The 26,655-nt window shown below is 33.5% G+C and overlaps 1 protein-coding gene across 9 annotated transcripts in view; it reads left to right on the top strand.

Annotated features, from left to right (window-relative positions):
• Positions 1-26,432, top strand: part of LOC106107647 (POU domain, class 6, transcription factor 2) — a 123,577-nt gene extending 97,145 nt beyond the window's left edge. For 6 of the 9 annotated variants that reach the window (XM_013288600.1, XM_013288597.1, XM_013288596.1 and 3 more), the window contains 6 exons: positions 7,491-7,660; positions 16,278-16,458; positions 18,442-18,495; positions 19,391-19,474; positions 22,241-22,377; positions 23,652-26,432. In XM_013288600.1, the coding sequence (XP_013144054.1) occupies positions 7,491-7,660; positions 16,278-16,458; positions 18,442-18,495; positions 19,391-19,474; positions 22,241-22,377; positions 23,652-23,776 (751 nt within the window). In that variant the 3' untranslated portion in view covers positions 23,777-26,432. The remainder of the gene's footprint in view (positions 1-7,490; positions 7,661-16,277; positions 16,459-18,441; positions 18,496-19,390; positions 19,475-22,240; positions 22,378-23,651) is intronic. The other 3 variants (XM_013288598.1, XM_013288599.1, XM_013288601.1) reach the window with 3 other exon arrangements.
• Positions 26,433-26,655: the final 223 nt, after the last annotated feature.

The raw sequence follows: 26,655 nt of genomic DNA, 5'->3' as shown, positions 1-26,655 counted from the left end.
TAGATCTTTGAAAAGCTATGCAACGGATTTTGATGCAGTTTTTTTATAAAAGAGTGATTCAAGAGGCAGCTTAATACGTGTAAAATAGAGCATTACGGTTTATTTGAGACGTTTCTTATTTATACTAATATTATAAAGAGGAAAGATTTGTATTTTTGTATGTAAAGCCGTACACTTACGTCACGCTTTAGGCTATATATTTTCACGCCATTAAACTTAGGGGGTAAATGTTTTGGATAAAAACCCTAATGTGGGAAAGAGACCATAAGTTGCTGCCAACATTAAGGAAGCAAGGTTGATAGGTTTGTCATCGTCATGTCATTTTGACATGTGCAATTGATAATTTGACACATGTAAACAGTAACATAAAATTTCATAATTTTATGCGGATGAAGTCGCACGGGAACTGCTAGTTATAATTATAAAGAGAAAAGATTTGTATTTTTGTATGTATTGAAATAACTCAAAAACTACTAGGCAGATTTTAAAAATTCTTTCACCGTTAGAAAGGTAATTTATCTGTAAGTAACATAGGCTACTTTTTTATAAATTTTTAACTTCACGCGGGCAAAGTCACTAGCAAACAGCTAGATATAAACACTTAATTGTATCAATAATCGACCCGTGCGAAGCCGATGCGGGTCGCTAGTTAATATAAAAAAGGAGAAAGACGTCGGTCATTGACAATATATACAGAGTTATATATTAAATCTTGTTTATCCGTAAATTGAGCATTTAAATAGTTAATACGCTCAAATGTTGAGATATCTATACGCGATAATGTATTCAAACTCGATATCCAACACTGGATCTATTTATCACCATTGTATTAAGTTGATTATACGAACACTTAATGCCACGACTGTACCTAATTATAGGTAACCGATCAACTTACGTGACAGCGATAAACTTAAAAAGAATGACCTTTTCAAGGCTTTATATGTAAAAGAAGTTCGAAAGTTCAATGTCAGAATAACGTTGGGCTTCCACAGTATCATGCGTACAAAAAACATTGTTACACTCATTGTCTTTGAACCTGAAGGAAAAAAATGTTTACAGTCAGCTGCATAAATTCAATACAATTATAAGTTTTACTGGGCCGACTGTACATGTCGTCTGCGGTAAGGAAACGGTGGAAATCCTGCAAAACATTGCTTCAATAATAATCTTTAAAGTCACAAAATTATCTTCAATTACGTCCTGATGCCCTTTGCATACACAAATAAATTAACACTTATAACTAATTATAGATGACATTACAATTTTAAACTTGTTTGGACAACAGCAACAATATGTTTCTCGTAAAAAACAGGTTCGTGTTCAATAGAATGGACATTTAGTAACAAAGACGTATTAATAATGTAAGAATCGTTTATGATATAGTCTTATTCAGTCCAAGGATATCTAATTACTACAGACGAAATACATGTCTAGACCAGCCTGAATCGAATGTTTATTTTATCACACGCGCCGGTTATGTTATGGTAGAGCGAACCAATTATTAAATGTACCAAATGAATAAACGGTACATTCGCGCTAAAAACAACTATATTACGATTGCTGTTAAAGGGCATTTTAGCGCCCTCGTTGTTTGTTGTACATGTGAGTAGTAAACGTTAAAAACATAATATATTTTTTTAATTACATTCTAATGAAATTATTAAAGCTTGTTATATTAATCATTAGTAATACGAGATTGCGTATTCTATGATTATAGAGTCTGAGGATAAGACCTCTCATTAAATAAATATTTAAACGAAAATATTAACTGTTGAATACATAAGTGTGTTCAGGTATATTTTTAATATACGACGGATTGCAAAATTCTATTTTGATTATATTTTATCAATATTAAGATATCAATTACACTTCAAAACTGTGTACTAATATGTATAAACTAGTTACTCCAAGACTCCGTCCACGTGGTATTAAAAAAAAAAACAAATTAAATAGCTTATGTGTTCTTCCAGATTACCTTTACAACTACGCCAAATTTCATCCAAATCCGTTCAGTCGTTTAGGCTACAAACTCTAACAAACATCCATCCATCTAAACTTTCGCATTTATTATATTGGTATGATTTAGTTAGATTATACATTTATGTCAACATTCTTATTACTACGTAAATGACTGAAATATTCAACAACTTACATCATTCAACTTACTTCTTAAAGCGTTTAAAACAACGCATCTATAACTTCTGATATAACTGCTTGCTATAGTGTTGAATTAACTGATGGATCCGCTCGTTTGCTCTATAAAAATACAAATGTAACGTAACAATTTTCGTCGACGATTGTACCCGGCATCCATTATACAGAATTTATATGTGTGCGCGTAAGTACTTCAAAGACATTAAGTTAATGCGACCTCATAATTACTGGTTGGAAGCATTAATTCTCGCATCCATAATTAAGTTTGATACCTCATTTCTGCTGGCCTACAATCTAGATAAATATTGTATGTCATTTGACGTCTATTAAAGTTGCATTAAAATGTTAAAATCATTGTGAAACGTACGCTAGCAAAAACGAGAACCGCTTTTTGACTTCATTGTATGCAAGACATACATGACATTTCATTGAAACACATGTTTTAACGTTTTTTTTATCTTTATTTACAAGTTATTAGATTTTTATTATAAGAAAAACTTAATTAATGTTTCTGATTTTTTTGTAACTGATAATTCAATAAGACAAAAAAGAGTTTATGCTAAAATGCTGATGTTTATACAACAGAAGTGCTATCTAATCTTGGACAAATTGGATAGATGGCGCTTTTACAAATTTTATAATAATAATAATAATAATCCATTCATAAAGCAAACACTATATAATTAATTACACAGTTCAGTTTTACATACAACCATTCTCAGTGATACCGTATGCGTACAGTTTACTACCATCGCTTGAAAGTGTACAGTTAAAGAATTTAAATGTCTTCCCATTAGGATCGAATATCGAACAGCAACTGTCAAAAGCTATACCAATACCATACTTGAATGATTTAGCATTTATTTACTGGTATGTTGTGACAAATTTTCGACCTACTTACATGGGTAGGAAATAAACGTCCTTGACTGTAAACCCTTCACCACACTGAAGGTTCTAGAAGTAGTTTAAGGGCGCAGAAGTTGAAGTATCTTCTAAGCTAATACTAATGACGTCGCGTCCTATTATTCCCTAATTACGCACAATTACACTTCCCTCGCAAACTCATTGTTGCTAATTAGACTCGTTGAAACTTACTGTAATCAGTTAATTACGTGCATCGTGGTACAGTCAGATGCATAAATATTTATACGTTTATAATACATAAAAAATCATACTAGTATTATAAATGCGAAAGTTTAGATGGATGGATGGATGTTTGTTAGAGTTTGTAGCCTACACTGCTGAACATGTAGAGAATAGTCTGGAAGAACACATAGGCTACTTGGTTTTGTTTTTTTTAGTACCACGCGGACGGAGTCGCGAGCGAAAGCTAGTAATGTTATAAATGCGAAAGTTTAGATGGATGGATGGATGTTTGTTAGAGTTTGTAGCCTAAACTGCTGAACGGATCTCAATGAAATTTGGCAGACATGTAGAGAATAGCCTGGAAGAACACATAGGTTACTTGGTTTTGGTTTTTTTTTTAATACCTCGCGGACGGAGTCGCGAGCGAAAGCTAGTATTATATACTATTATTTTCGATGTATACGCGTTTGTTAAAACATTAATAGTCTGAAGAATAACATAGATATGGGCATACGTATTATAAAAACTGAAGGCAAGAAGTTTTTGACGCTTTGTTAATGTGTGCATATATTTGCAGCTGACTTTACACATTGTTTAACAAGTTTTTCATATAAAGAAATTACAAATCAAGTTACTGTGAATTTATTACAACCGAAAAACATGTTTTTTGATTTGTGAAAATTATCCTTTTGATACCAGAGGGTCAATTGAGAAAATTTCCGTGATAGTTGAGAGAACATATTCCATACGATTTTGTATGAGATTTTTGATGTACTCTACACCTGATTGGGATACTGTATAAATATAATTCAAATTTTGTCAATGTCGTTACATAAATAACGTAAACATTCTCACGAATATTCCCAATAGGCCCTCAGATTTTGTTCTTTAAATAGAAGTTAATAATAAGACTAACAAATGTTTTAAATTCATTTTAAATATGAAATATCGTAAAATAAAAACCATAAAGTTTATTATTTAGTCTAGTTTTATACGATTGGCTGTATACAATTTTTTTTTACGAAGTTACATTTTTTAAACTGGAACATTCCACGCTTCCTAATGAAATTAATATTGAGGCTTTCGTTATTTATTACCCCATTTAAAAAAATCAAACTTCGTATTTCAATTCACGCATATTTTTTAACCTTTCGCAGTTCATTTTTAATTTTATTAGGAACGTAATTTTGTTTTCCATATTTAACCTCATTCGATATCTATAATGTTATAGACGGAAATTATTAACGGAATTACCTAAACATACTTCATCTATACTTTTATATATTTTTAAACTTCTAAGTACTTTTCTTTGTTTTTACGTCTAGCTGTTGCTCGTGGCTTCGTCGCGTGAAATTAAATAATATAAATATCCTATGTTACTCACATATAAATTATGTTTCTAATGGTGAAAGAATTTTTAAAATCGGCCCAGTAGTTTTTTAATTATTTAAATACATACAAAAATACAATAGTATCTTCCTTCTTTGTAATACTAGTATAGATATAGAGGTATAGAAGTAGAACGGATTTGCTCACAATAAAATTATTTTTATTAAGTAGGTGACGAAATTTAGATTTTATATAAATGTAAAAAGATGCAGGCAACATTAAAAAAATAAAATTATTCTTAATACTATATTTTTAACAACGTTACACGAATCAGTATGGAATGCTATAGATAAAACGGAACATTTATCAAAACCGATAATTATATGCAATAAATTGAACTTTCTCGAAATAATGACAAGATGATTTCTGCGAGTTCTTTTATGAGTTTGCTTTAAGTTTTTTAAAAGATAATTGAGATTAATCAAAATTTTAATCGTTCCCAAAGTTATACAAACAGTAAGTTCGCACAAGTATTTGTGAAGAAACATGCTTGTCGTTTAAATCGATACAATTATATCAACAGTCAAAACAAAAGAAAAATTTGATTTACTTGGCTGTGAATACATAAATCTAATGCTAGTTAGTCTGCGTGTAAGTAAAAATATAGCCATACAGTAGTAAAGTAGCTTTTTAATGGTGCAAGATTTTTTTCAAATAGTTATTACCAATAATACATAAAAAAATATAAATCTTATAATGCAATCTACTTTTAGCTGTTGCTCGCGAAATCGCCCTCGTGAAATTAAAAAAATATAGCCTATGTTACTCACAGATAAATTACCTTTCTAACGGTGAAAGAATTTTTAAAATCGGCCCAGTAGTTTTTGAGTTAATTCAACACCCAAAAATACAAATCTTTCCTCTTTATATTTATAACTAGCTGTTCCCGGGCGACTTCATCCGCATAAAATTATGAAATTTTATGTTACTGTTTACATGTGTCAAATTATCAATTGCAAATGTCAAAATGACATGACGATGACAAACCTAGCAACCTTGCTTCCTTAATGTTGTCAGCAACTTATGGTCTCTTTCCCACATTAGGGTTTTTATCCAAACATTTACCCCCTAAGTTTAATGGCGTGAAAATATATTAGATAATATAAATATAGATTGAGATATAGTAGTAAACCTTACTTTACAGTACAAATTAACATTCGATTCTTGACGAAAGTTATTGATAAAAAAATTACGAAAACATGTTTTATGTACATTTCGTAGCTTACATACAAAGGTCATACGGCGTATGACAAGAAAATAAGTTTGTAATTAAATTCGCCACCGAACCGTTATTATTTTCAAAATAATTATCTCGAAAAGGCGTAGTTCCGACGTCGAGTACCCTACGTGTTGATAAATTGAAGGAACAATTAATGTTTCGTGCACCTGTGTGCGTGCATTCGCTTATACGTACGAGCCGTGTGTGCGTTTTTATTCTATAGTAGTGTGTGAGATGTTGCGTTCGCTAAACAAGCCTGCAACGCGTTTTATGTTTAATTGAATTAGACAATGCGAAATAATTTAAGACTAAATAAGTTAAAATCTGTATCACGAAAGGTCAGATAACTAAAGTATTTTATGTGACATTTTAAAATGTAATGCAAACAATCAGCAATTGTAACATTTAAAATTATAATTTTGTTATTAGTCAAAACATACGTTTTTACAGGGGGCTCTGTCGCGAAGCGACGATAACGCCCTATAAGTCTAAAACTTACAAAACTCAGTTATCCAACTGATTTCTTAAACAGATGTCGGCCAACTTAAACACCATCCCAGCGTCGTCCGTAAAAACATAATAGAATTTAAGTAATGCAACATAGACATTTGAAATATCAAATATGAAATAAAATTACGATGCGAAGAAAAGTGTACTTGAAACAAAAATTGTTTTTTAAGTCATAGTTTAAATAAACAAAAACTTACACTCACTTCCGAAAGTTGTTTACTACAAACATCACGGCCGAGTAAATTCACTTTTTTCATTTTATCGCTAGAAAAAACATTCGCAACATTTATTAGCGTGTGAATTTAAGGAACTGTTGTGTGAGTATGCAACGGATGAGGCCCTAATTAGCCCGCAATTACCTCTAATGCAACGCGCACTTAATGATGCACCTCATTTGTACGACGCGCACTCGCCGACGCGACTGTACCATTGTTGCCCAGATCCGAGTTCCGCTCTCCCTGAGTTCCCCCGAGGTTCCCGAGTTCCCGTGACAACGCGACCCATCTATGTTGTCAACTTGTGACACAAGAGCCTCACTCGTGCTAAATGCGACACTGCTTAATTAGGTTACAATTATCCTAGTTGGTACGCATTTTCATATTATTTTCATGAGATAGAATTGTTTTACGCGTTTGCACAACCACGAGGTAATAAGCGAGTAATGTTTTAGCTATTTTTGTTGGTGAATGTACATTTAGTTTTACCTGAAAGTACAGGTGTGTACATAATTGTAAAGTGATCAGAGATGTGAAATTGTTTTATTTCATCACAGCTTCTATCATCAATGGGCTTTAACTAAATTTGGCCAACACATATTCCTAGAATTATAAATGGTTTTCAATTGCGTTCACTGGAACGGGATACCAATCCGGTTTATCTTTAGAGGCCATTCCCGCAGCAAGGATATTAAAACATTAACAATACTAAGATAAAATTTTGAGAACACCTTAAAAGGCAAGTCAGCTGATAAAAATGTAATAAATACAGTCAACTTATTTTATTGTAAGGTACACGTTTTTCAAAAGTACTTTCTCTCGTAATAAAAGCCAATACCAACTACTTTTCAAAATAATTCGCAGACATACGCACCCACACATGCGCAAATGTAATTTTTATCGATGTTACGGTGCAGGCTTGCTGCGTCGAATGGGGAGATCACGATCACGACGTCGCACGCGAGCGGAGCGCCATGCAGTTCGACGAGCTGCTCGAACTCGTCGCCGCACGCGCCCGTCAAACTGTCTCCGGGATCCATCAAGTCGCCGCCCCAGGAAGATGCCGATTTACTAGCAGATTCACCAAGTAAGTAGCTTGTTGAATTTTAAGCCCCTAAAGGTTTCACGGTGTCCTTAAAAACTCCTTTTTCTCCTCTGTCTTACAAGAAAAACAGGCAACGGATCTTCAATTGTTGTTTTTGTTACATTTTAAACTCTAGCAAAACACCAATATAGCAACATCATTTGCATAAAATGTTTACTAGAAGCACATTACTTAATACATTCTACTATCCAATTTGATTTCTAAAATAACATTAGAACATTAAAAGCCATAGTAGAGAGCCTTGCAATGCTATTTCTAACTCTTAACACAATTGTACTTATCTATAAAAGTTTTAAACTCTAAGCACAGGGGCGATCCATTAGCTCTTGCGAAGTCCAACAATGTCGTAGTTATTTAGCGTAATACTATAAAGAGCTGGAGACTCGACCGGTGTTCTAAAGTTGCGAGTGCGTTCGGTAACTGTCCGCAAAGTTGATTAGCGCAAAGTAGGCTCGCATTCGACGTAGGTGAGCGGGGCCTGCGCTGATCTTTTCAAACTTAATTGCGAACTTTGTTTAATTCGCGACCAGAATAAGCTCGCCTGTCTGCCTTTAACTGCTGCATTTATTTCAATGAAACTTTAGATACTTTTGCTTTTAATTACAAAACAAGTTTTTTATACCATTGTGACGAATCAGTTGTGGTAATATTTTGAATTATTTGCGCGAAACGGCAGGAAACAACTTCAAGTTGGTTTTTTATTCTTTGGCCTATTTATTATAAGCTTTATTATCTTGATGTAAATTTGTTGCTAACACAGGACACCTGTTTTTTAAATGTTTTTGTAAGGGATGATTATAGTCTAGAGTATTTTGTCTAAATTCAACTAAATGTAAAAAACTAATTTATCCTTTCCTTCTTAATTAACGTAAATACACGGAATGAACTGACACTAATCGTATTAGTCTATCCTTGCCTGCGACCGAACCAATATAAATACATCTGAATTAAATATTAACTAACTCCAAGGCGACATTAGGCTAACAAATTTGGAAACACGATCAGACAATTTGACTATTTTAAAACTTTCAGTTAATTTAAGAAAAAGGGCACTTTTAAAGTCAGATTATTTGAGAAATTGGTTTTCCTAGTTATTTATATAATTTATATATAAAATAGAGGATGGAAAATTACCGGAAACTTATTATGTCATTGATAATTAGATTGTGTTAACCAGTATCTTAGAAATAAAGTTATTCTATGAACATTAATTGCAACTTATTAGTTCTAGTTACTTAATTAAAAATACAGTAGAACCTCGATATGTTAAAGTCCAAGAGAAACAAAATATTTTAAGTTAGTTATAGAGACTTTAATTTATCAAGGGTATATTGTATGTTGTATGTTGCAGAGGTTTTGGGCTCTGAAGGGGAAGGTAACATATTATTTTTTGAAGTTATAGAGGTTTTTAAGTTATCGAGGTACTACCGTATTATAGTGACTACATTTTAATATTTACAAGATATAAAACTACAAGCTAGTCAGTAATTTAATTATTTTTTTTTTATATATAACATAAGGTGGCAAACGAGCAAGCGGCCCCCTGAAATCGCCAAAATGGCGAAGCGACCGCTTCCTATAGACATCCGCAATTGCAGATGCGTTGCCTACCCTTATACCACGGAAGAGGAGACGCACAGAAAGAGGATATTTCCCCTTCCTATGCATCTCCTCTACCGTCAAATCCACTTCCTCTTCCCAACCTCCCCTTATAAGAAAAGGGTGGTAAAGAGAAAGACTTAAATTAGGCCTCCGGCACCACACTCATCAGACGAAACACGGCATTGGTTCCATTTCACGCCTGTCTTCTGTATGGACGTGGTATTACACCGGGCGTGCCGGCAAATTCGTGCTAAGATGTTAAAGCGGGCACTACCACTGTTAATTTAATTATTTACTTCTTAATGTACAAAATGTATGAGCCTATCGTCTATGATTTTAATCTATTGAAATGTAAAAATATGAAAAGACGTTTTTTTTTTTACAATAGATGGCACTGTTATTATTGGTCATATTAATCAATTGTAATGTAAAAAATAAAAAGACGTTTTGTTTTTTTAACACTAGATGGCATTGATTATATCATCAAGTTGCATTTACTGGCATTTGTTTATGGAGGCAAACGCGACCTGCTCAACTAATTGTCTGTTAATGAGCACATCGATTCCGTACTATTTCCGGCCTTCACCAGGCAAGCTTAATACTAAGTTGCTAGTTTCTTGCGTTGTTTTTTTTTGTTGTAATTGTAAATTAACAATTTAATAGATGGTTAAAAATTGTAATAGGGTTGTCAAAACACTGAAAGCCCTTCCTTTCTAAATGAACTCTTACATCTTGTAAATGACTGTCAAATTCAATAGATTAGCCTTTACATTACTCAAAATTATCATATTTGTTAATCAGTTTTTAATGTCGCTAAAATTATAACATAGTTGAGATAATTTTTTCACAAAATGTTATAGAGTATTAACGTTTTTATCTTATGAATATTTTACGCCATGGATCCATCATTAATCCATGAATAGGTATAAAAAAAGGTTTTGTAAAATACTCGACTCGAAACTACTATCTAAAAATAAATCTAAAATGTTTTATTTATATTAGTACTGATTGCAAAACACGCGTTTAACAGTATCTAATTTAACACTTAAAACTATAAAGGAAATACTGGTTTTGTAATTTATAGACATAGTGAAGGTGGTTTATTCTGTTACTGCTTTTAAATATCGTCCTCGTTCATCTAATTTCGCAGCTGACTGTACCATTTAAAACAATAGCATCTGGAATCCGTTACATTCCTTTTATACTTTACGAGATTACATTTAATTTCGATGTAGTTACAATAATTGATTTATTAATGTAATTTAGAGTTCATAACATAATAACTGTAAAAAGATACGGAGAAATAAGTTATTGAGTAGTCAGTACAGATATCATTTTTTACTGTATTTGATATAAGATTCCATTTTGAAAATCTACTCCTCATAAAACATTATACATTTTAAGTCAAGATTCTCATGAACGTAGTATATTAGGACAGTTTTCTAACCCTTCGTAATTTATTTATTAACAATCAATCGTGTCGTACCCGTATCGTTGCGTGTAAAGGTCTGTCCGCGCCCGGGGCCCGGTTCCATTGGTTACTATTTAATTCGTTGTTAGTGGATACAATTACTAAATTACTCAGTTCCTCTCTTTATTGTCTGCGATAATTCGTCCGAATTAAATCGATACGATACATTTAGATAGATGCCGAACTTGGGAAATATTTCGTTTCATCTATTCCAATCAAATGGCGAATAACTAGCTATCGCCCGCGACTTCGTATGCGGAGAATTAAAAAAGCCTATGTCTTCTTTCATATTATCCTCTACATTAATGCCAAATTTCAGGGAAATTCGTTCAGCAGTTTACGCTACAAACAATAACATACATCCATCTAAGCTTTCGCATTAATAATTTTAGTGAGATTGGTTCACTTATAACGTTAGGTAACTTAATATGTTAGTATGTTAATATGCTTATTTATTGCGATTATAATAACTATTTCGAATATTATCCACAGGGTGCTTAACATTTTTACTGCATTTGATTTCGTCAGCGTGAACTAATCGATACATTTGCGAGTATTCGAATTATAAATACGAGAAGTTACTTGTATTTTATATCATAAAGGATTTAACTTAAGAATCGTTTAAAAGAAATAAAGAAAATATTCATCGGTAATAATCGATATCTAATCATTCGATAACCCAAAAACAAGACCTAATTACAGTATTAACAAATTTCACGAATCATAAAAACGTAGAAATCGATCGCTTCGGTATCAAAGACACCGACCAAGGGGCGTAGGCAGCGGCCGTCGAACTAAATCAATTAATTAACTAATTAAAATCCATTACAAATAATTAACGCTGCCGATAAAATTGAGAGCAATCGATAAGAGAAACAAAGAGTTGGGCCGACTAGTCGCAACTGCCATTTAAATTTGAGCTGTACAGTCCACAAATTTACCTTTTTCAATTTTAATTTCGGATTTGACAAGGTCAACGAGTTTTAAAGTGGCCAAATGAAACAAGTGAATGTTTAAATTTAAAACTCATTAGCGTGTTTTCATAGCCGGAACCCTTTTTGTCGATTTTATAGATCGTTTTCCCATCAGAAAGCAATATTTACTACTAGAATTTATTTTAATTCTACACGAAGTTGTGACCAAAAATACAATCTTATAGTTATTAGCAAATTTAAGGCTGGGATGGGTCGTTCTCGCTTTTTTATAAGCGGTGCTTACTTATACGGTAGGCTATTTTAACGGAAGCGGATGCGGATGCGGAGGCGAAGGGCTTCACCTCTGCAGAAGCGGAAGCAGAGGTCAATAATAAAATGTCAATTGCGATTTATTAAAGAAATAAAAACTAAAACTCCGTTATTCAAAGTACAGATTCGTACATAATTACAAGATACAGTTTATTATGCAAATGTAATGTATAACAATTATAGTTAGTTGGCATATTACGCCCGCGCGGGCCGCATACACGATACCTAGGTAATCGCCTCACAGATAAAGATGTAAATTTACCTCCGTTATAACTCCGCATAAGAAATAACGGAAGCGAAAGTGGATGCGGTTTTAATATTATTTGCGGAAGTTCCGCACTTGCGGATGCGGAAGCGGGGTTCCGTTACAACCCTACCTGGCAGCCGTAATAAAAGTATATTATAATCAAAAAACCTTGGATTAAAAATGGCATTTCCTTAACTGTTTTATGAGTCATTAATCAGGCTAGTGCAAAACTGGATTTTACTTATTTTTAGTAAAACTATAAGTCGCAGTACATTTTATCGCACACATACATACTTGATTCATCTTGCTGTTTGTTTTTTAATATATATTACAGCTGTTCCCATGCGACTTCATCCGCATAAAATTATAAAAAAAAAATCATTTTATTGTTCACATTTGTCAAATTATCAATTGCAAATGTCAAATAACACGACATGATGTCAAATCTTGGCAACTTTGTTTCCTTGATGTTGGCAACATCTTATGGTCTCTTTCCCACATTAGGTTTTTTATCCAAAATATTAACCCCTAAGTTTAACGGCGTGAAAGTATATAGCCTAAAGCGTGACTTAAGTGTAGGGCGTTTTATTAAAAAAATAATTATTCAAAAATATGCTGTAATTGCTGACATCTTAGGCAACAAAGAAGTGTGTGTTTACGTTTATATAGATAGATTATTGATGAGTCGATATGAATATTTGTTTAATGTATATTAATATTATAAAAATACCATATCCTGTATTGATTAAAAAAAGAACCTTTAATTTCTCAAATTACGGTTTTTTTGTTCCGTCTGTAATATCGATATTCTACAAAATGGCTTATTAATTACTCAGTGAGTTCGACGTTTACCAAAGTTTTACCTAACGTTTGAATTCTTCATGAAATCTTATACGCAATTACAATGGGTATTAGCTAGTTAATTACAATCGATTATTAAACGAATAGGAATCGATTACGTAATCGTAACTCGAGTGAAACGAGACGAGCGGGCAACGCATGTAACAAATTTATAATTTGCTTGTATCAAAATCGGTGTTATTCTTAATAACAAAATCATAAACTTTCGATATTAAAATTAAGTTTCTTGACCTGTACTTTTATGTTTTCAAATTATTCATACTAATCATTTCGATAACTTTAATTAACTGTAATTAAAGCTTTGATTGTAAAATGTCAAATGGCGGTCCGATTTTGTTTTTGTTAACTTTGTCGTAAAATACCACTGACAAACATGTTTTACAACATAATGTTATCTCTGTCTCACGAGGAAAAATAAAAGGGACAGCATATGTTGTGCAGTTTTTCATCTATACTTATATGTGTATACTATCTATACTATTAAAATAAAGCGTAAACACACACTTCTTTGTTGCCTAAGATGTTGGCAATTACAGCATATTTTTGAATGACCTTTTTGTAAATAAAAAAACCTACACTTACGTCACGCTTTAGTCTATATATTTTCACGCCACGAAACTTAGGGGATAAATATTTTGGATAAAAACCCTAATGTGGGAAAGAGACCATAAGTTGCTGCCAACATCAAGGAAGCAGGATTGCCAATTTTTGTCATGTTATGTCATTTTGACATTTGCAATTGACAATATGGCACATGTAAACAATAAAATAATTTTATGCTGATGAAATCGCACGGGAACAGCTAGTTAGTTTAAATTCAAATAATTCATGACATGTAGATAGGCTATGGGTTAAGAATTTAACTTGTAATGTACGTCCAGTGTTCGAATCCCGCCATGTACTTTTTTTTAGGATTTACGATTTTCGTATGACAATATTTACCGTTGCTATGCTACTTCCCCATATCTGCGGAGAATCTCAAAGATGTGTGACGTCACTAAACTGTGGACCACCGTGGTTGACTATGGCCTATTCACCTCTAACTTAGGGTTTCGAGCACTAAAGTAGATATATAGTTGATGTGTGTTATTACAATTCTGTCGATAAGTAAATCTAATATCAAGGTTCTATTCTGAAGAGGAAGCGATTTCGAAGGTTATCAGAGTAATATAAGGGTAAGGGTTTACTAATGAGCTCCGGCTAATGTCTTCCGTTGAAATAAACAATGAAATAAAATACCTCCAAGTTCCTGATGTAAGCAATACCGTTTTATAAGAATTGCTTTCCCCGAGGGCGACTGATTAACAAGTAAATTTAGAATAAAGATTCTGAATTTAAAATTTTTAAATACTTTTTAATGCTTGTACCAATGTAAAATGTAGTAATACGTCCAACAAATAATCTATCTAATTTAAATAAATGTATAAAAAGAATCTAAAGACTGCTATTGAAGTATTTAAAACACATTTTATTGCTTCACTTGATTCCAAAGAATAAGAGTAGTTAAAAAAAGTTTATGAATTACCAAGAATTCGTCAAACGTTTTAAATAAACCAACTACAAAGTGGTCAATTAAAAAAATGTTACAAATATACTTAGTAATTGCTAAAAGAACATCACTTTAAAACAATCGAACGACGAAATGGCCGAAAATACTCAATTGGCATTACATATTTAAAATGGCTCGCTTACACGTAACACCGTTCAATAAACGAAGTACTATCGCGCACGCAAGTTCTAAGTGTCTAATTAATTTATAACATGAATTAAACAATTAAGACTACGATATCTCGATGCATTATTGTTGAATTCGTATACATTCGACCAATTGACTTATCTTCGTAATTTAATTAATGGGTGCGCGTCATCACGCGATGGTCTGTAATTGGACAAGATAAACTCTTACCTAACTTTTCATTTTTCGCTTTTAATATACGTAATTGTTAGGATACTTTCATGTGGGTTAATAAATTTCATGTCAATTTTAACCATCTGTCCGACAATAAATTGTTATTACTCGATAGTAAAATTATACACACATAATTGATTCAGGGTTAAATGTAGTTATAAATTTGGAATGCAGGGTAGGACAAAAATATATTGATTTTGCAAACATTTCGAAAATATTGTTGTTCTTAATTTTTCTCAATAAAGATATATTTGATTCAATCATAAAATATTCAAAGAATAAACCAAAGTATTGTGCATATCAACGTATTTGATGTGAATGCCATAACACAAGCGGTGTGTGCACTTTTTCAGACTGCTTTCTGGAGCACCTTTGATACGATCTCGATGAAGGATGAGATGGGGCCGCGCTATTTATACTTCGTTATTCAAATCAGTAACACGTGAACATTGTAACTTGTTGCTTGCAACTAATTCATATGATTTTGTTCTTTTGCTGTAGTCGTTATACTAACAATTAGCAGTACAAAACCCCACATGTTATGAAGAGATATGTGAGAATACAGTATTAGGAAATGAAAGTTTCTCGTGGGACAATCGAATTACACTCCAATCAGAGACCCTAAACTGTTAAAGTCATTGGAGAAATGAGATGAAGATCGAAACAAATGAATACAATAACAATTCATCGGTACATAACAAACGATATTAGCAATCGTCTGAGTTTGGAACACCGGTAAATGGGGGTACGATTGCCAATTTACCAACCCCACCTTGTCTTAATTGGTGCCGACTACTGGTTAAACTAGCGCGGGTAGGTAGCGAAAGTAATTTGTCATCGGTTAGCTAAGCAGGGGGTGGGGGCAGTCGCGGGCCGACCGCCGCCGCGGCAGCACGTCTCCACGCTAATGACATCCCGCATAATTAGGAAATGCCACCATCAACTGATTACATTAATTGCCTAATAAACCTGGCTATAATTACACCGCTGCTACGATTTATAACGAACACGATGGGATGGCCTAATCGTTTCGTTAAGTAAACTTTGTTTGATTAAGATCACTTTGTAATACCATAAAATTTAAACTTACTTCGGAAAGAAGTTATTGTTATTACGTTGATATAATGTAGAGAAAATCCTGCCCCGCAGATGTTAACTGCGACCTTAGGGCTCAATATTTCTGACTATTGTCATCAGTCAATATAACGTTTAATCTAAAAATTATCTGATAAAATTTTAGAATAATTTAACATACTTTTTGACAGACCAACCCACCATCAGTCAGTCTTCTGGTAACGTGGTCGACGGCATCAACCTCGAGGATATCAAGGAGTTCGCGAAGGCGTTCAAGCTACGTCGACTCGGACTGGGCTTGACGCAGACGCAAGTGGGGCAGGCGCTGTCCGTTACCGAAGGACCAGCGTATAGCCAAAGCGCGATTTGCAGGTGAGAAATTTACTATTAACCTTCATTTTTTATATCATATTCAAGAACAAAAAATATTGTTATAAATTATGCTTATTTGTTAACAAGAGTTAAAGTCGCACGCTTGTCTAGACGAGTATACACTTTGCTTAAAACGAGTAACAAAATACCCGCCTCTTTAGTCTGTGATAAAAAAAAGTTACAATCCGTATTTTTATTATCTGCAAACATTGTAATGTCAACACGTTAACAATTTAATCAACACATCATAGTAATAAAGCGTGGGCAAATAGAGCTCGCCTGTCAAAGTAATTCGCGCCCGTCCCCCGAGGCAGGCGAAAACCTTTTTTTTCTGTATTAAGCAACGTCGTCACGCAGCCAAGAACAGTTATCACACCAACTTTTTAATATCGTTAATTGAAGTGATTTGTAAAACAGCATGACTCCTTTCATTGCTTACAATTCTTTTAATTAATTACGATTCGGACGGCTTCCGTTTCGGTCGGCTGTCTCGGGGCTTAAACCATTTTTTATTAGAGGCGAGCGCGTGCGTACTTATTCGGGTATTATTTATTATATACGTATATTATGTATAATTTTTTATTTATCGTACTCACTTCTATCGCTGAATAAATTTACATATATTTGGTTATTAATCAACTCTATTATTACGAGTTTATTATCAATTGTAATTATAATGCGTCATCTCTTTTAATTTTACAAATAATTACAAGCTTTAACAATATAACGAACATGTTTTTTTGTTGGGTAAAATTTAAAGTCACTCACATATTAGGCTACTTATGTTTAAGTAATGAAAGTCGTAAATTTGTTTCTTAATTATACAAAAAGTCAATTAACTCGGCAATATAAAAAAAATTAAAATATTTGAGGGGAATCAACATGGCAACGATAAAACTTTATTTTGATTTGAAGCCTCGACAATATACAATTTGGCCGTAAAAGAGTTTAATTAAATGTAATGAAAATGATTCGGAACGGCTTTTTTTTCACCATCAAATTGTAAATAGTACGCGGGTCGAACCGGTCGAAGGAAATTTCAATCGGCCCACCCCGCCGACCTCCTTTCGTTTAATAAAATCATTAATCGTTACTTCTGTTCCAGTTAATTAATTATCTTGCCTTAATTACTTTTTTCGTGTAATTAAAAGAGTAGAATTCCCCTGTCTTTGTCCGTGTCGTGATTTCATTTTCCATTAATTTTTCTTTTGATTCCCTCCAATTTTGTTTCGTTCGTCGACGTTAGCTATACAAGGTCTACCCCTTTCATGTCCGACTAAACTCGGTTTACAATCAAATGTAAAATTAGTTAGGTTATAGTTTTATAATTGTATATTATTCTTTTAACTTATTTTAATTGACGTAGTATAAGCAATAATATATTAGTATCATAAATAGATAGTATGTTTTTTTACAAACGTAATATGATCGATACACTCATGGTCATTGCCACTAACGAGAGCGTCGACAAATGATGAATTAGGCATGGACCAATGATATTACAATTTTATGAGACATCTTGTCCAATCTAACAGTTAACTGAATGCACATAATTGCATCAATTCTTTGAATATATAAAACTTTGAACTCAATACAAGTCACCGATTTACACTCAGATTGAAGTCCAAAAACTCTATGGTGAGGGATTATTGCAGTAATATCTAAACAATTTAGGGCGTGTCCCACCACTGGCTGATAGAGGCTCAGATAGCTGGAAAATGACGTCACCGTCAGATAAGGGAACGTTCGATTGTTATCAGACAATTTACAATTTGGTGAGATAGGCATTTAATATTCTAGTATTCTTCATCAAAATATTGCTCTGTTTTAAGTTGAGTATTTATTATTGAAATATGAATATATTAGACGAAGTGTGCGGCTTTTTCTCTTAAAATAATGTATAGCTATACCACCTTCCTGTAAGTGGAGGGTCGGCTGTTCACTGGATTATTGGAGTCTAATATAATTTGTTACCGTCCCCAGTGCCCTGGCTTCGCAGATGCTAGCAGCTCAGCTGTCGTCACAGCAACAAAACATGTATGTGTTTTGTTTTTATACTCCCTAACACGCAGTGTCTACCAAATTATCATCATTAAAGTCAACTTTATAATCCAATTGACATTTTATAAGTAATCTAAGTTACGCTAAAAGTGCTGATAAATTGGAAGACACGCGATAGCAACTTGCATTAAGCACACGCTTCAAGTCACACTGTGCGCAGGCGCAGCCTGTCTTTAAATCAAAATGTTTCAACGCTATTAATCTTATCTGGATCATACAGCGGGGATGTATGCATACAATTATGAGTAATTACCATCTTTTTGGAGTTCTTTCTTTCGCTTTTCACACGTATACGGTATTTACATACGGGTAATTACACTAAGAACGTCTTGGATCAGTACCGATGTTACATTTTGATGCTAAGACAAAGGTTACATTTGTTACATTGACGCGCCGCCGCACGACCCACATGAATTATCGCCGTGAGACTTTTATCTGATTTGTTATTGTGTCTACATTTCTAACTTTCCATCTAATCTGGCATGATGTATTATTTCATTACTCTTTTTTTATTATTTTTTTGTTTCATTTAGTATTATACGTTTTGCGCAATTTAAAGCCAGGGCATTGGCATACGTTACCTTTCGCCTCTAATTGAATTCATTTTATTGTTACCGCGTTCGGTATTAATCAAACTGATTACTCCGCCGGCCTAAATTGCCTATTGTTTTTTTTTTATTCTCCGTCGCTATTATCGTTAACGCCATGTCAATGTCCTGTGTTTCGGCTACGTTAATTTGTATCAGGGATGAGAGATCGTCCGTTCCGTCCCTCTAAAATTTCGGTCGCTTATTTAGTTCCCGTGCGTTCGGTTCGTGAAGAGAATTCTTTTTACGTTTACTTCTAACGATACAATTTATGTTCGATACAGATTTGAGAAATTGGATATAACACCAAAAAGTGCGCAGAAAATCAAACCGGTGCTCGAACGTTGGATGAAGGAAGCCGAAGAGAGGTAACTATCATTGTTTGAGTGAACTTGTGCGTGGTACTGTACCGTTTCGTGACACATTTGGCCCTTGATGCTTAGCAACGATGTAAACATTTCTCAAATCTGGACTAACTGAGCTTCTATCGGCTAGGTTTTCTTTTCCACGTCCTTCAATGCTTCTCCCCATTACTAACATACTGTCGTGTTTTTTTTTCTTTTTGTTTGTGTCGTTTGACTTTATCGTATACTACGGCGTTTGCAACAATGTTTATTTTCACATTTTTATATTATTCACGGTTTGAGCATGGCTTGTAACTATATTAACTGCATGTTTGTTTAGTTTAATGTTAAGGATATTAAGATATTACATGTTTATATGTTGTTTTAATTCACAAAGTCTATGTAATTATGTATGGTACCAGGTGAATTTTTGAACCGGGATATCAGCATTAAGTTGAACAAATTTTCGGCTGCGAAAAGATAGGATACAAACAACTTATTTTGAACTTAAAATTAACTTCATGTTGAAGTTACAAAAAGCATAACTTGTACATTATTTAAAGTAAATACTAAAAATAGAACGCACAAAGACGATGTACCGTTAGGTTACATCGCATGAAATCATCATTCGGAATGAGCCAGGTGTCGCTTAAATCTCTGACGGCCCCTTAATATTGTGTGAAGCTCGGACCGGAGCGGCTATGATCTATCGATTTAACATTTTGCATCATTAAAATGCATTATCTGGATGCAACGTTACGACTTTAACATTGCAAATGGTGCGTTGAATTTGCAATGCGCTGTCCTCCTCCGTGGTAATTTTTAACGAGCACCTCTGTTACGATAGCCCTTGAATTAATACCGATAGCTCGTGCCTACTCTCTTTATAACCGGGATAACTAGCAAATCAGCTTTTTTAATTCCATTTAACCGTTTTTAATTTGTCGAGTTGACAAAAACCCTCGAGATAACGTTTTTATATTTTCGGCTTCAACATTTTTTTTTTCGATAAATTTTCGTAAATTCTGTGCCCATAATGCAATGCTAATAAAAATTTCAAGCGCCTGTCGACTATTTCAATAACTTTTGAAGCTGAATAAAAATTTCGATACAAAATTTGTAAGTTCAGAATAAAATTGGTTCAGGAAAAAGGAATTACATGGAAAAAAGGCAATCGTCTTCTTAATGTAAATATTTCTTGAAATGTATGCTTTTTTCGAATTTCAAATACAGATTTAACTAACAGAACAGAACAGAAGATTAATGGTTGAAGATTTTTTCTTAAGAAATAATTTTGTTAAAACTATATTCAAAGTTTATAAAATAGAAAATCTAATGAAGAATATTATCAATAAAAATAAATTTTATTAAATATTACTACATTAACTTTAATTGAATTTTAAGATTAATTGGTTTATTAATACTTAAAACGGCAGAATATTAATAATTCAGACATCTCATTAAATATCTAAGCTAGGCAATTAACATTTAAACAGTCGCGCCAAGTTTTACAACTTGAATGACCTTCCAGGTTAAGTAGCATTTTACTGCCGCTTCCACAGACAATACGTAACTTAATGGACCTCCTGTTTTGAATTTGGGTATTTATCAGCTTACCTTGAAGTACCTTGATGTCCGAATTTTGAGTCGAGTTAAATTTACTCTACCACTTTTTTCTCAAAAAAAACAAAACACTATAATAAATAAAATTAGACAATTAACATGAAATATTATGTTATATGTTATACGTTATACGTTGATTTGTTGCTAGGTCTAAGGGTGCTGACGTACATTACGTGTAACATTTCGAGCATCCATGCCGTAATACTACCGTACTATTTGAGGCGCAACAACGTAGTGATTGACGTGAATGTTCGCACTGTAATATGTTACGTTACATCGCGTATCTTCAGTCAGACTGCACCTAAGTAACCTCTGCAATATGAATAGTAAAGATATACGGTCACTTAGGTCGGATAGGACTTGGGTCATCGTACAAAATTTTAACTCGAATAATGGGGGCTGACAGCCGCGTCTCAGGACAATATCCCTGACATAGGCAATGCATAAGTAAACGCCAGTAGACCGAACATGGTTTCATCAAATGAAGATTCATTTATGTAAGAGTATTCAAATTAATGTTGTATTATGAAACCAGAGCGAGGTTCATTGTTTTCATGTGACGTTCGTATTGTAAATGGTATGGTTTATTTGAACTTGACATGTTTTTTTTATATCCGATCTTTAAGATAATTAAATGAAAAAGATTAGAGTTGTTACAATAGGAGGGGAGGCTATAATTTCCGTGATTTTACGTGAGAGAGTTGTATTTCTATACAGGGGAGTACTAATCGATACACATTAGGATAGGAGCAAGTAGCGCATTGTGGCTAGATTTTCCCCAAGATGGACAGGCAATCTAGGCATGGTTGCGGGTGCCGAATGTTCAATGTGTAAGGTGTAAGCGTAATCGATTTCTGTGACTTTATCCCTAGTCTTCATACATCTACGTGATGCTTTGTAAGATTTTAAAACATGGAGTTTGAGATGATCGATTATATTGTTTATAATTGATTAACTCGCGCTTTATCGCATTTTATTAGATATTTTATAACTAGATAAAATAGAATCGACAAAAATGTCTACTCTACGTTGATTTAGTAAACGGGCATGTGCTTTTTGTATCTTCCATGCATAGCAACGAAACTTTTTGCATTACATTTAGGAAACTATTGTCTAAGACTGTACTATCATTTTCAATTTGTACTTATGTTTTTTTTTTTTTTCCAGGTACGCTTCCGGACAGAATCATTTGACGGACTTCATTGGGATGGAGCCGAGTAAAAAACGCAAACGACGAACATCTTTCACACCTCAAGCTCTTGAACTACTCAACGCACATTTCGAAAGGAACACCCATCCTTCAGGTAATTAGACGAATAATTTTTAACTGTTTATTAATTTAAAAGAGGACATAAAAGAAAATATTTTGTTTGTTACTCTATGACAAATAAAAACCAAATTAGACACGAGAACAAGAGATATTGATCTTTGACACTTCGTCATGCAGTCATGCTTCATCATCATCCACTTGCCCTTATCCCTTATGGAGGGTCGGCACAGTATGTGCTGCTCTTCCATACATCTCTATCAGCCGTCATATCTGAATCCACTCCTTTCTTAAGCATATCTTCCTTCACACAATCCATCCATACTTTCTTCGGTCTTCCTCTTCCTTTGTAGCCATCCACATTCAATCTCAACACTTTCTGGTTTATGTCCCCATCATTTCGTCGCATAATATGTCCATACCACGCTAACCTTTTGCTTCTCAATTTCTCCACCACTGGCGCTACTTTCAAACTTCCTCTAATGTACACATTCTTAACTTTATCCAATCTTGTCACACCACACATCCATCTTAACATACGCATCTCAGCCACATGCAATCTCCTTTCATCCGCAACTTTGGTGGCCCAGCATTCAGATCCATACAATACGACAGGTCTTATGATGGACTTGTAGATCTGTCCCTTAAGCCTAAGAGGCATTCTTGGATCACAAGTCACACCAGTAACCTGTCGCCATTTCATCCAACCTGCATTTATTCGGCTTTTTACGTCTCGGTCAACGCCACCGTCGGACTGGACTAGAGAACCGAGGTACTTAAAGTCGGAGCAGGTTGGTAGAGGCACACCATTTAAGGCGATTGGAGAGAAGCTGGTCGGACCGCCAAAATCGCAAAACAAATGTTCAGTTTTGGTCCTGCTGATTTTAAGACCAGCTCCCTCCAATTTAACCCGCCATTCTTCCAACCTGCTCTGTACCTCGCATTCATCCTTCCCGACAAGCACGATGTCATCGGCATAAAGCATACACCAGGGTGCCTCCTCCTGTATGTTTAATGTCAAAGCATCCATTACCAGGAGGAACAGATACGGGCTTAAAGCCGACCCCTGGTGTAAACCCACCGAGACACCGAACCTGTCACTATCGCCAGCAGCGGACCGGACGTATGTACTGGCTCGCCAGTACATGGCCTGAATAAGCTGCAGGTATTTCCCAGGCACTCCTTTTACTTCTGCCTGTCATTGTCCCAACATTCCAACTCGCAATTCGTAACCTCCCAACGTTACAGCACATACTGTATGTCATGCTTATCTAGCCTTATTTTAACTTATATAATTTTGTACTATTCCAGGCACGGAGATCACCGGGCTGGCGCATCAGTTAGGATACGAGCGGGAAGTCATCAGAATATGGTTCTGCAACAAGCGCCAAGCGCTCAAGAACACTGTTCGCATGATGTCCAAGGGAATAGTCTAAACCGTACAAGAAAATCTAGCAAATTAATTCCGTTACACGACTATAAGAATGAATCCGGCAATAGTGATGGGCAATTTAATATATCGATAGTTTCGCTTCAAAAAGCACGTAGGTGTTTACAACGTGACACATTTTATTTTGCAATATTCTATAATCGATGTTCCCTTCCGATATATCGTTTTAATCAACGTTTGGCCTTAACATGAATCTAACACGATTCCAGCCAAGGTAATAAAGTAAGTTATGATTTCTTTTGAATAAAATATAATTGTTAAAATACAATTTTCGACTGATATATTCGTCTCGTAGATACTTTTACAATGATATGAGTGGTATTCGTAGGTTATAAAGATAGTTGTTTAGTACAAATGGCAAACAGTCGCATTGTAATACACTTATGTAACCAGAAATTTCAAACTGTTTCAATGTTACGACTATGTTTAGGAGTGGAATCATATTTACGGCATTTAGCCTCGAATTCTTATTACATATAAAGCATAAGGTCTAAATTCCTCAAAATTGTGCACATTTATATGTTTCATTTTATATTATTTGTAATATAATTGCATTTTGTAAATAAGTACAATCCGAAGTCTCGTCAATGCGAAGTAGAAGATAGATATTAATTTATTTGAATACTCTTGAGTTGAATTCGTTGTTAGTGAATGTCGCACGATAGCTATAGTACTATGAAGTAGTCGAAATGTCTTGTATTAGTGGCCTACTGAGAGTTCTTTCAAGTTTCTGTTTATAGATAGGCATGAAGCGATATTATGTATAGATTTTATTAATTGTATTGAGTCGTAATTGTAAATATTGTTCACGTATTTTTAGTTCATTAAAACGTATTATTAATTTTACGTACCTAAAATAGGTAAGTCCTAGCTTCTTAAGATATTAAGTAGATATTCAAGTTGGGTTTCTGTTGCTAATAATAATTTTAAGCGAAAGTTTGCCTTAATTTAAAAAATTTGCAAATTGTTTGTTTATAATATAAGGCATTTTTAAAACGAAATACATGTAACAGGAGGTCTTTACACGTTATAATGGAACGAAATATTTAGTGTGCATATTTTTTGAGAGGTTACAAATTAAAAAAAAAACTATTAAAATTACCTCGCATTTGGAAAGTAGATTTTGAAATATTATATACAAATAGAGTTTTGGAAAAAAAATTAAATTATATATTTATGTTTTGAATCCTCAAAAAATGTGCACACTGAACTTATAAAGTTCTGGGAACTTTTTTTTTTTTTTTTAAATTAACATAAAACACAATAGAATACAAATAATTTAAATAATATATGTGACAAGATATTGTTTTCTTGTAATGTAACTTCGTTGTAAGTTTTTCTTTACAGTTTGTATAAATGTTTAAGTTGTAAAGTAAGTGTAGGACCTGCTGTTAAGTGCATTGCGATAGTTTTAAGGCTGTAAATTAACGTATGTTAATGACCAATGAAAACCAACTTGTGATCATTAATATTTGTACTGTTACCTACTACTGTAACAAGAGTCGTTAAAAAATAATATTATAAAAAAAATGAACATATTTTTCGGCTGTTGAAAAATTGTAAATACAATATTAAGGATAATAAAAAAACTATTTGGATTAATATTTAGGAAACAAAGGTGAAAAAAAATATTATCGAAATTTATATTTTCAAAAATTATTACAAGTGCAAAAAAATGTGTATTTAATGATAATGAAAAAATCGAGGAATGTTCGGCCATAATCTAAATTGATATAAGAAAACGGGATTTTTTATCGACTACAACACAACACTACAACCACAAGCAGTAAGGTAAACAGACAATCGACAAGTGTGACGCGATGTTGCTGTTATAAATATGTACTTATATTTATGGAATCAGGTTTTTTTATAAATATTTTCTGATCCTAGATATTATCATCTTCAAACCAATTACTGTTTAATTTTACTGTAAATTTGAACGTAGAAGAGAGAGGTGTATCAGAATCGGTTGTCACTGCCTTCCCCGCTGGGTCAAGGCTTATGTTAGAATTACTGGATAAGCCCAAATATAAATAAATATGACAAAACCACAGCGGTTTGTAAACTTCCCTCTTTCGCGGTACCGATAAATTTGCTTGAAATACTGGTTTTTACCGGTTATTCATTATTGCCAGTATTTTCATAGAAAAACCGCTCGTATTACAGTCATCATAGTACTCAAAATGATTTCTTCAAATTGCATTAAAATAAATAATTGCTAATAGTCTTTGCCATTCAATAAGTAAAGATACTTGTGTTGCCAGTAAATAAAATTAAAAAAACCTGATTCCCCACAAACATTAGCGTAATAGAACGAAGCATAGAATGCTAAGTACAAATAATAATTTTAACTATAAAACTGCTAGTCCCGTTATAATAAAGCTATTTTTAAACAAATAACGAGGCAAAATCGCGTCGCACCACTGGTTTTCATGATCCGCATGTATAATCTATAATAAAATAGTTTAAAATACAATTATAAAGGTCTACTACACATAACTTCATCTGTAACACATATTCAAACCAAACTGTAACAATATGTACTAGCGTATTAATTTTTTTCTTCCTGTAACGGTACCGAATGAAAGACTATGGCTGCTGGTTTACGAAGAGGGGTGGATTAAAGGCAGATAACTGTTTGACTGATTGTTTTATTGCTTTACCCTTAACTATAATAACTCCAGTACCCATCATCTCTGTCGTCAAATTAAACAAACTACAAGGTATCCTTTTTATAGAAAGCAATTTAATTTGTAGACCCACTATGTGACAAACACACTATCAATAAATAAAGATTAAAGGCTAGTAGATGAACAACAAATAGAGATATTTTTCTTAAATTATTCACTTGGTATTTAGAAAAAT

Source organism: Papilio polytes, unplaced genomic scaffold, assembly GCF_000836215.1.
Source record: "Papilio polytes unplaced genomic scaffold, Ppol_1.0 DF821956.1, whole genome shotgun sequence".
Taxonomy (NCBI): domain Eukaryota; kingdom Metazoa; phylum Arthropoda; class Insecta; order Lepidoptera; family Papilionidae; genus Papilio; species Papilio polytes.
This window is presented reverse-complemented; position numbering and strand designations above follow the sequence as displayed.